This window comes from Danio aesculapii, chromosome 13, assembly GCF_903798145.1.
Source record: "Danio aesculapii chromosome 13, fDanAes4.1, whole genome shotgun sequence".
Lineage (NCBI taxonomy): Eukaryota > Metazoa > Chordata > Actinopteri > Cypriniformes > Danionidae > Danio > Danio aesculapii.
This window is the reverse complement of record NC_079447.1, coordinates 51199948-51212473: the sequence shown is the minus strand read 5'-3', so window position 1 is coordinate 51212473 and position 12526 is coordinate 51199948. Positions and strand designations below refer to the sequence as shown.

At 38.2% G+C, this 12526-nt stretch overlaps 1 protein-coding gene across 2 annotated transcripts in view; it reads left to right on the top strand.

Moving 5' to 3' along the window:
- lhb (luteinizing hormone subunit beta) overlaps positions 1-5661 on the top strand; it is a 6514-nt gene extending 853 nt beyond the window's left edge. The window contains exons 1-3 of one of the 2 annotated variants that reach the window (XM_056470386.1): positions 1-67; positions 2352-2541; positions 4530-5661. The exon at positions 1-67 is cut by the window's left edge and continues 853 nt beyond it. In XM_056470386.1, coding sequence (XP_056326361.1) covers positions 18-67; positions 2352-2541; positions 4530-4769 — 480 coding nt within the window. In that variant the 5' untranslated portion in view covers positions 1-17 and the 3' untranslated portion in view covers positions 4770-5661. Of the gene's footprint in view, positions 68-1909; positions 1965-2351; positions 2542-4529 lie in introns of those variants that run through there. The other variant, XM_056470387.1, reaches the window with a different exon arrangement.
- Positions 5662-12526: the final 6865 nt, after the last annotated feature.

Genomic DNA, 12526 nt, shown 5'->3' with positions numbered 1-12526 from the left:
TAAAAATAATTAAAATTATGTTAACCAGGATCGCATCCTATGTGACAAAATCCCAGCCACCTATACAGTAAGTGCCATTTTTTCATTAAATTCTTTTAGTTGCCTTGAAAGTGAAATAACTGAACATACAGTTAAAGGCAGAATGATTCGCCCTCCTGAGAATTTTTAATTTCTTTTTAAAAGTTTCCCAAATGATGTTTACCAGAGCAAGGAATTTTTCACAGTATTTCCTATATTATTTTTTCTTCTGGAGAAAGTCTTATTTGTTTTATTTCGGCTAGAATAAAAGCATAATTAAGCCATATTTTTGATTGTCAACAGAACAAACCACTGTTATACGCAACCCAGGCTCATGTTGATCTCACACCCCTATATACATTTCTGATTTTTTTTTTTTGTTGCAGTTTTTGTTTTTGTAAGTCCACCAGAGGCAGCTGTGTATGCTTTTTAGATCTCAAATTTCTCCCGCGAGTGCCATTCTTGCCTGCTCTTCCCGCGTAAATCCACCAGAAGCCGCTGTCGACTGACCAACCGACTAACCAACCGATCCCCCCAACCACCACCTTCCCTAAACCCAACCGATAGTGTTTTCAAAAGCAATCCAGAAAAAGAAAATCCCTCATGGCCACATGATTTTTACCACATTTTCAGATCTTACCACAATCTCACCCTGCTTGGGTGAGCTTTACTTGTTTAACCTCTTAAGGCCCAAGGTGTTTTTTTACATGCATTTTTTATTTCTCTTTGCTATTTGGGCTTATTGGAACCTAATTAGAATAAAAACATAAGTATAATCTTTTGATATGATTTACTTTTAGAGAACAAAAAGATGTCTATATATGTGGACTTGTGGTCCGAATTTACATAAAACACCTTTTCCAGAATTTTTTTAATGCATATATAACAGAATAATTTTTTTTTGTTAGCATATTTTGACTATCAGAGAGTAAAACATTTTTTTTTTCATTTTGGACAGTTAAAAATAGGGTTTGGGGCATTTCATATGCAGCAAAACAGCTGCAGGATGACACTGTATGTCTGTAACAAAATATAAAACATTCAAAGTATTTTAAATAGCCACTTAAGAGCTAAACTGTGCTGTCCATGTATGTGGACACTCAAGCCCTAGGAGGTTATTTAATTTTTTGGCTTTTGTTATACCTGCTTTCTGGACCCGTTCTTCACCAGACTCGAATCCCATCATCGTGGTCAACACCACTCTGCGTCTCAAGTCCACCAACTTACGCTGCGAGCCACTGGGCAAACTGGTAACAGTGAAAAAGCCAGGTAAGCGGTCAGCTGGTAGCGCTAAAAGAAACAGAAGCCATATGCGACGCCCCGTAGCGTTCGTTTCAAAGACGAAATGCAGCCATACATTACTCTGGCTACATAATACGCGCTCTCCAGAAATGTATATGGGGGTACGTTTTCAGAATGAGCCTGTGTTGGTTATACAATGACTTGCCTAATTACCCTAACTTTACCCTAATTAACCTAGTTAAGCCTTTAAATGTCACTTTAAGCTGAATACTAGTATCTTGAAGAATATCTAGTCAAATATTATGTGCTGTCATCATGGCAAAGAGAAAAGAAATCAGTTATTAGACATGAATCTAATGAACAGTGAAATCTGAGATCAGGCAGACCTTGGTTATTTCCTGAACCTGTACTGTTGCCATCTGATTCTGCTCCGCTCGGGCGATTTTAGATTAGATAAAGCACAGAAACAGAGAAGTATCCGAAGTGACACTGAAAGCACAGCAGGTGTTTTGCATCTGTTCATCCTGACCTGACAAAATTAGATTATTATTACACGAGAATGGAAACACGTAAGCCACAGAGATTAATTTAAGGTCACTTTTTTGTTTAATTGTTGGTTAGCGCCGGAGTTTCAGTGTCTTATATAAAGCTGAACACACAGAGACACTTACAACAGCCTGCTGAGCAACCGGGACGCCTGTCAAGTAAGTCTAATATACATAATAAGTCAGAATTATTCGTTTTTCAGTATATTTTTATCCCCAAATTTCTGTTTAAAGGATTTTTTAACACATTTCTAAACATAATAGTTTTAATAACTCATTTCTAATAACTGATTTATTTTATCTTTGCCATGATGACAGTAAATAATATTAGACTAAATATTCTTCAAGATACTAGTATTTAGCTTAAAGTGACATTTAAAGGCTTAACTAGGTTAATTAGGGTAAAGTTAGGGTAATTAGGCAAGTCATTGAATAACAGTGGTTGTTCTGGAGACAATCCAAAAAAAATATGTCTTAAGGGGGCTAATAATAATGTGTCAATGGGGCTTTTGAGGTCAATTTAATTGCTGTTTTTTCATTCTCCAGGATGTTATTGGTTGGAAACAGCATCCTCCTCTTCTTCTCTTTCTTTTTCCTGCTGTCGGCTGCTCAGAGCAGTGAACTCAGAGTTCCACGCTGTGAGCTGGTAAATGAGACGGTATCGGTGGAAAAAGAGGGCTGTCCAAAATGCCTGGTGTTCCAGACCACCATCTGCAGCGGCCACTGCGTAACAAGGGTGAACATATTTGAGAGAACCATTTTTTGTGCAGTATTTCACATTAATATACCAGCTAACAGTTAACAATGTTTGATTAAATGGGCGGCATGGTGGCTCAGTGGTTAGCACTGTCACCTCACAGCAAGAAGTTCGCTGGTTCGAGTCTCGGCTGGGTCAGTTGGCATTACTGTGCATGTTCTGTGCATGTTCTCCCCATGTTGGTGTGGGTTTCCTCTGGGTGCTCCGGTTTCCCCCACAGTCCAAACACATGCGCTATAGGTGAATTGAATAAACTAAATTGGCCGTATGTGTGTGAATGACTGTGTATTGATGTTTCCCAGTACTGGGTTGTAGCCGGAAGGGTATCCGCTATGTAAAACATATGCTGCATAAGTTGGTGGTTCATTCTGCTGTGGCGACCCCTGATAAATAACGGACTAAGCCGAAGGAAAATGAATGAATGAATGAATGAACAACATGAAGAAATTTTGAGGTACCAAGCATTTTTTACAGTATATTTTAGTTTTAGTTAAGTATAAGTTCCCTTTAATTGTACAGTTTTATACAAGAAATGGTTTTCAAACCATCTGTTGATCCAAAAATAAAAATAGAAACAATGGTTTAAGACTTTTATAGTTTTAGTTATATGAACACACACACACACACACACACACACACAGTAATGTATATAATGAGTAATGTATGGATGCTCTTGGTCTTTAAAACGAACGCTACGGGGTGGAATGACGCCGCATATGGCTTCTGTTTCTTTTAGCGCTACCAGGTGATGTATATGTGTGGGGGATAACTTATTTTTTGAGATAACTTAATTGTTTAATGTTCAACCAACTTAAATTTGTAAAAGTATTTAAGTTAACTTAAACGATTTGTGTTTGGACCGCATGAAGGAATTGTGTGGAACTCAGCACCTTATTATGAATATGAATAATATTTTAAATGTTTTTTTGAACATTCCAGAAAAAAAGTTGCACGGATGATGTACAAATACTGTTTTTGGGCTACACTACTGAGAAAGGCGGCTTGTAAATTATCTGTATTATTTTCAGCAAGCAAAGATGGATCTTTAACTAACATCCCGGCAATATTCTCTCAGTAAACACTCTTCTGGTAACAATAATAGATCAAGGATGAATTATCCGATGTTTATTAATGTTCCCAGATCGTTAAAACACTCAAATTACTATTGTCGCCTTTTCAAACTACTTATTTAATATGAGTTGAAACAGCACAATTCCTTTGTGTTTTTTTTTGAGGGGACAGCTTAATTGTTTTACGTTCACTTAATCGTTTTTACAAATTTAAGTTAACTTAATTGATTTGTGTTGGGGTGGCTCAGTGGTTAGCACTGTTGCCTCACAGTAAGAAGGTCGCTGGTTCGAGTCCCTGCTGGGCCAGTTGGCATTTCTGTGTGGAGTTTGCATGTTCTCCTCGTGTTGGCATGGGTTTCCTCCAGGTGCTCCAATTTCCCCCACAGTCCAAACACATGTATGAGTGTGTGTGTCAATGAGTGTGTCTGGGTGTTTTCCAGTACTGGGTTGCGGCTAGAAGGGCATCCACTGCATAAAACATATGCGGGAATGGTTAGCGGTTCATTCAGTTGTGGCGACCCCAATCAGGAGCTAAGCCAAAGTAAAATGAATGAATGATTTGTGTTAGGACAACATGAAATAATTAAGTTGTCCCCCAAAAAACAAGAAACAATTTAAGTGTTGAATGTAAACAAACAAATTAAATGTTCAACTTATTTTTTTGGGTTAAATTCAGCCCATATAAGTTGTTTCCAACCACTTACCTTAAAGAAATGTAGTTAATCCAAGGAATAATTTTAGTGTATTGGGTTGGAAGGGCATCCACTGCATAAAACATATCCCGGAATAGTTGGCGGTTCATTTCGCTGTGGCGACCCTTGATAAATGAGGGACTAAGCTGAAGGAAAACGAATGAATACTGACACACGAACATGTTCCATTATTGTATGTTTGTAGGATCCCGTTTACAAGAGCCCGTTTTCCACCGTCCATCAGACAGTGTGCACGTACCGGGACGTCCGCTACGAGACCATTAACCTGCCCGACTGTCCTCCCGGTGTGGACCCGCAGATCACGTACCCGGTGGCGCTAAGCTGCGACTGCAGTCTGTGCACCATAAACACCTCCGACTGCACCATCCAAAGCCTGCAGCCCGACTTCTGCATGTCCCAGAGAGAGGATTTCCCCGCATACTAGACCTCTGACAACTTAAATCAACCTACACATACAGTGGAGGACAGAATTATTAGCCTTCCTGTATATGTTCTCCCCCAATTTCGGTTTAATAGTTTTAATAAATAATCTATAATGACTAATTTCTTTGAACTTTGCCATCCTGACAGTACATAATATTATTTCTTAACATACTATTAAAATAAATAGGTTAATTATTGAGTCATTGAATAACAGTGGTTTGTTCTGGAGACAATCCAAAACTAATATTGCTTAAGGAGGCTAGTAATATTGACCTTTCAATGGTTTGAAAAAAGAAAAGCTGCTTTTATTCTAGCTGAAATAAAGCAAATAAGAAAAAATATTATTGGAAATACTGTGAGAAATTCCTTGCTCTGTTAAACATCATTTGGGAAGCCAAAGGAGGGCTAATTATTGTGACTTCAACTGTACATCAATAAAAGAGGCTGGTTCTTAAATTGCTCATGTGGATTGTTTTGTGTGCAGTTTAAAGGTAGAGTTCGGCCAGAAATTATATTTGTCATCATTTAATCACCTTTAACTTGCTTGAAACCTGTTTGACTTTCTTCTGTTGAACACAAAAGATACCTTAATTTACAGGTATGTTCAAGCGAAGAAAGAAACAAACCACTTCAGAGTGAGTAAATAGTGAGTAGAGTTTCAATTTTGGGTGAACTATCCCTTTAAAAAGCTGCTACAGTGTTGTTTTAACCTAAATGTGTTGCACAATATGGACAAATCCATCAGCTGTGTTTAAAGTATCATTCATTCAAGCCCAAATTCAAAAGATTAACATGTGTCAGTTTTAAGTTGAAACAACCCAGCATTTTCTGAAGTGCAATTGATTGAGTTATTGTTGGAAATAAACCCCTATAGAACCACATAAGTAAATTCATTCTAATATGTAACATCCATTCATTCATTCAGTCTCTATTTCAGAGGTCGCCACACTGGAATGAACCACCAACTATTCCAGGATACGTTTTTATGCAGCGGATGCTCTTCCAGCTGCAACCCAGCACTGGGAAACACCCTCACACTCATTCAAACACACTCATACACTAGGCCAATTTAATGGTTATTTAATGCACCTTCTGTATAGCACCCATAGAAGCCCACGCCAACACTGGAAGAACATGCAAACTGGAATAGCCGGGACTCGAACCAGCAACCTTCTTGCTGTACCCCCCGAAATGTAATTTGCAAAACAAAATTAGAATATGTAACATTTCAATGCATTTCAGTACTCCATCACTTCCCAGCAGGCACCTTGATGTTAGAAAAACATCATTGATTTTAAAAAATAGATGTGATGTCTTAACCTTGACGTCTATTCGACATCCACACCACCCAAATGATGACACAAATAGTATTATAATATAATGAATGTTTCATTGATCTGTAAGCTTCACCTCCGAATTACAAATATACACTGGAATTTGTATCTCTACAATGCATGTAAACTACCTTGATGTCAAAATGATATAAAAACGGTGGCTCAGTGGTTAGCACTGTGGCCTTCCAGCAAAGAAGTCGCTGGTTCGAGTCCCGGCTGGGTAAATTGGATAAACTAAATTGGCCGTAATGAGTGTGTGTGAATGAGAGTGTATGGGTGTTTCCCAGTACTGGGTTGTAGCTGAAAGGGCATCCACGGTGGTAAAAATATGCTGGATAAGTTGGCGGTTCATTCCACTGTGGCGACACCTGGTAAATAAAGGGACTTAGCCGAAAACACGTCAACATTTGAGAACAGGACTGTCCTGTCATTTATTTTTGACGTCAATTTCCGTTTGGGGATTTTAGGTACAGAAAAAAATGCTAAGGAAACAATTTGCAGGAGTTGAAGGCATTCTGAAGTTAACATGCACTCTGATTTTAAAATATTATATTTTGCAAGTTATTAAATGCACCAAATTTCCACTGTAAAGTAAATCTGTAGTTCAAAGTACATTAGAGAATATTCCTTAAAGACTGAACCAATCATATGTTCTAGCCAGAAGACAGATGAAATTTCTGAAACGTAGGACATTAAAACATGCCCTCTCACAGTAACACTGAGTTTGAGGGGTGAATATCCGAGTTAAACGTCTCACGTCTCAGTGCATTTCAGTCAATCACACCACATGATGGCGCCATGGTGCAACAAATAAGTATGGCAAAATAGTGTTCAGCCAAAAAGTATGGCAAAATTATTGTCAGTTTTTAAAATAGAAAGTATTAATATGAATGTAATGTTGATTAATATGCTGTATCTATAAAAACAGAAGCTTAAGAACATTTTTTATTATTATTTTGTTTTATTCAAGTATTGATGAGACAACCCTATTCATGTCTATGGTGTTACTAATAATTTTAATAAAATTTTGGTTTGTTCTAAAATGAGCACAGATATGCAACTTTAAGTAATAATGTATAAATAAATAAATCTGTTACTTTAAGGATTTAGCTGCATTGATGATTTCAGTTTTTAAGGAGAATAGTTTATTTTTCTATATTTAAATAAAAAAGACTGGACATTTGGTATCTAGTACCTTTATAGTGTTTAATCTAAAAGATTAAAACCCCTTTACAGTCTACTATAATCAAAATATAAAATGAAATGGCTCTGAATGAAAGACATTTCAGATGCATTTTGAAGCAACACCACAGCGCTCAAACTGGTTTAACAGTTTGAAGCCTTACTTCATGAGGTTAAACATTTAAGGGTTTGTTGAGCGAAATAAGTTTAGGATTACAAGAAGTATTTGCTCTGATCAAACAACTTTTAGGGAAAACGGTGTATTTAAAAGTAAAATAAAAAGCGGAGTTATAAAAATGTGCAGAGTACTGTAGCCTACAGTACAGGGATTGAAAACCATTGCCATAAAATCGGTGGTGTTACCAGGAAAGACAGTCACAAAAGATAGCAATATAACATTATAGAAAGTAACGCCACATAAAGTAATACCACAGACAGTAACATCATAGAGAATAATGCCATATAAAGTAACACCACAGACAGTACCACACAATAGAGAGTAATACCACAGACAGTAACACCACAGAGCTAACAGCACAGAGTAATACCACAGACAGTAACACCTCAGACAGTAACACCCCAGACAGTGACACCACAGAGAGTAACACCCCAGACAATAACACCACAAACAGTAACGCTACAGACAGTAACACCACAGAGAGTAACATCACAGAGAATAATATCACAGACAGTAACACCACAGAAAGTAATACCACAGACAGTAACAGAGTAATACCACAGAGAATAACACCACAGAGTAATACCACAGACAGTAACACCACAGAGAATAACATCACAGAGAATAACACCACAGAGTAATACCACAGACAGTAACATCACAGAGAATAACACCACAGAGAGTAACACCACAGAGAATAACACCACAGAGTAATACCACAGACAGTAACATCACAGAGAGTAACACCCCAGAGAATAACACCACAATAACACCACCTCAGAGAATAACCCCACAGACAGTAACACCATAGAGTGTAATGCTACAGACAGTAACACCCCAGAGAATAACACCACAGAGTCAACACCACAGAGCAATACCACAGACAGTAACACCACAGAGTAATACCACAGACAGTCACACCACAGAGTAATACCACAGACAGTAACACCACAGAGTAATACCACAAAGTAATACCACAGACAGTAACACCACAGAGGAATACCACAGACAGTAACACCACAGAGAATAACATCACAGAGAATAACACCACAGAGTAATACCACAGACAGTAACACCACAGAGAATAACATCACAGAGAATAACACCACCGAGTAATATCACAGACAGTAACACCACAGAGAATAACACCACAGAGTAACACCACAGAGTAATACCACAGACAGTAACACCACAGAGTAATACCACAAAGTAATACCACAGACAGTAACACCACAGACAGTAACACCACAGAGTAATACCACAGACAGTAACATCACAGACAGTAACACCCCAGAGAATAACACCACAATAACACCACCTCAGAGAATAACACCACAATAACACCACCTCAGAGAATAACACCACAGACAGTAACACCCCAGAGAATAACACCACAGAGTAATACCACAGACAGTAACACCACAGAGAGTAACGCCACAGACATTAACACCCCAGAGAATAACACCACAGAGTAAAAACCACAGAATTAACACCACAGACAGTAACACCTGAGACAGTAACACCACAGACAGTAACACCACAGGCAGTAACACCTCAGACAGTAACACCTGAGACAGTAACACCACAGACAGTAACACCACAGGCAGTAACACCTCAGACAGTAACACCTGAGACAGTAACACCACAGACAGTAACACCACAGACAGTAACACCTCAGACAGTAACACCACAGACAGTAACACCTCAGACAGTAACACCACAGACAGTAACACCACAGACAGTAACACCTCAGACAGTAACACCACAGACAGTAACACCTCAGACAGTAACACCACAGACAGTAACACCTGAGACAGTAACACCACAGACAGTAACGCCACAGACATTAACACCCCAGAGAATAACACCACAGAGTAAAAACCACAGAATTAACACCACAGACAGTAACACCTGAGACAGTAACACCACAGACAGTAACACCACAGACAGTAACACCACAGACAGTAACACCACAGACAGTAACACCACAGACAGTAACACCTCAGACAGTAACACCACAGACAGTAACACCACAGACAGTAACACCTCAGACAGTAACACCTCAGACAGTAACACCTCAGACAGTAACACCACAGACAGTAACACCACAGACAGTAACACCTCAGACAGTAACACCACAGACAGTAACACCTCAGACAGTAATACCACAGACAGTAACACCTGAGACAGTAACACCACAGACAGTAACACCTGAGACAGTAACACCACAGACAGTAACACCTGAGACAGTAACACCACAGACAGTAACACCTCAGACAGTAACACCACAGACAGTAACACCTCAGACAGTAACACCACAGACAGTTACACCACAGACAGTAACACCTCAGAGAATAACACCACAAACAGTTACACCACAGAGACATGAACTATAGGTGAATTGGATTAACAAAACTGTCTGTTGTGTATGAGTGTGTGTGTGTGTGTGTGTGTGTGTGTGTGTGAATGAGTGTGTATGGCGAAGTGACTATCCTAAAGATAATGAATGAATGAATGAAATATATTTAATTTTGAACACTGTTATTGATCATTTTCAGTATTTGAAGGCGTTCTGTATCAGTATTTCACACCGTGGGTTATTCTCTTAAGTAATAACTTGGCCGTGTGTCAGAAATCGAACAAAAAAGAAGGTCTCGGAGTTCTGCTGGGGTGTTGGAGCAGAGCCAGAATGTTTCTGAAAATGATTTCCTATGATTAAAAGCAATCATTATGTGGCTGGCAGGCCTGTCAGGCGGTCTTAAGCAGCTAGACTGTGTGCTTCACATATAGAAGGATGAAGAGAGTATTTTAGAACTGCTGCATTGTCGAGCTGATCCTTGTATTATACTGACAATACTTGTACTGCACTACCTGTTAATTACAGCTTCGGCGTCCTGTTTTTTTCTTTACAAATGAGCCTATGATGATCATTTGGGGAACATGAGGGGAAATTAGTTTAATATTATAACAAATCCGTCTGTATTATTCACTCTAATCATTACTCAGGGGCAAAACTTGCATTATTTCTCTCCTTCTCAGCAAAACTTCTTCCTGCAGATTCTTGCGTATTCCCTACACATGCTTGTATGAAACAGCGTCCCATGAGCAACGCATCTTTGAGTTTCTCGGAAGCATTACCATTTATTTCAGCATCCACATACAAGCCTACTTCCTCACTGAGGCATGAATAAATTCTCCATTTAAAGGATTTAAATCAAAGAACTCATCCTCATGTCGTTTTATCCATGCGCTGAAAAAATGATTCACTGACTTCTTCATAAAAACTATCACTATGGAAGTCAATGGTTACAGGTTTCCAACATTCTTCAAAATATCTTATTTTGAAGAATGTTGGAAACTGGTAACCAACCACTTTTCTGTAAAAACAAGCACTATGGAAGTCAATGGTTACAGGTTTCCAACATTCTTAACATTCTTCAAAAGACGATATTTGGAAGAATGATGGAAACCGGTAATCATTGATTTAAAAAAAAACAAAACACTGGAAGTCAATAGTTACAGGTTTCCAACATTCTTGAAAAGAAAATATTTTGAAGAATGATGGAAACCGGTAACCATTGACTTCTCGATAAAAACAAACACTCTGGAAGTCAATGGTTACAAGTTTCCAACATTCTTCAAAAGAAGATATTTTGAAGAATGTTGGCAGCCAGTAACCATTGACTTCTCGATAAAAACCAACACTATGAAAGTCAGTGGTTACAGGTTTCCAACATTTTCTAAAAAATATATATTTTAAAGAATGATGGAAACTGGTAACCGTTGACTTCTTGATAAAAACTAACACTATGTAAGTCAGTGGTTACAGGTTTGCAACATTTTTCAGAAGAAGATACTTTGAAGAATGTTGGAAACTGGTAACCAATCACTTTTATGTAAAAACAAGCACTATGGAAGTCAATGGTTACAGGTTTCCAACATTCTTAACATTCTTCAAAAGACGATATTTGGAAGAATGATGGAAACCGGTAATCATTGATTTTTTAAAAAAAAAAAAAACCACTCTGGAAGTCAATAGTTACAAGTTTCCAACATTATTCAAAAGAAGATATTTTGAAGAATGTTGGCAACCAGTAACCATTGACTTCTCGATAAAAACCAACACTATGAAAGTCAGTGGTTACAGGTTTCCAACATTTTTCAAAAAATATATATTTTAAAGAATGATGCAAACTGGTAACCGTTGACTTCTTGATAAAAACTAACACTATGTAAGTCAGTGGTTACAGGTTTGCAACATTTTTCAGAAGAAGATACTTTGAAGAATGTTGGAAACCGGTAACCATTGACTTCTCGATAAAAACAAACACTATGGAAATCAATGGCTACAGGTTTCCAACCTTTTTCAAAAGAAGATATTTTGAAGAATGTTGGAAAACAGTAACCATTGACTTTCAATTAAAACAAACACTATGGAAGTCAGTGGTTACAGGTTTCCAACATTCATCCGGTAACCACTGACTTCTCAACAAAAACAAACACTATGAACGTCAGTGGTTACAGGTTTCCAGCATTCTTCAAACTAAGATATTTTGAAGAATGTTGGAAACCAGGAACCATTGACTTTCAATTAAATCAAACACTTTGTAAGTCAGGTGATGCGGTGGCGCAGTAGGTAGTGCTGTCGCTTCACAGCAAGAAGGTCGCTGGTTTGAGCCTTGGCAGGGTCAGTTGGTGTTTCTGTGTGGAGTTTGCATGTTTTCCCCACGTTCGCGTGAGTTTCCTTCGGGTGCTCCCGTTTCCCCCACAGTCCAAAGACATGTGGTACAGGTGAATTGGGCAGTATATAAGTGTATAAGTGTGAATGAGTGTGTATGGATGTTTCCCAGAGATGGGTTGCGGCTGGAAGTGCATCCGCTGCGTAAAACAAATGCTGGATAAATTGGCAGTTCATTCCACTGTGGCGACCCCAGATTAATAAAGGGACTTAGCCAAAAAGAAAATGAATGACTATAGAAGTCAATGGTTACAGGTTTCCAACATTTTTCAAAAGAAGATATTTTGAAGAATGATGGAAACCAGTAACCATTGACTTTTCAATTA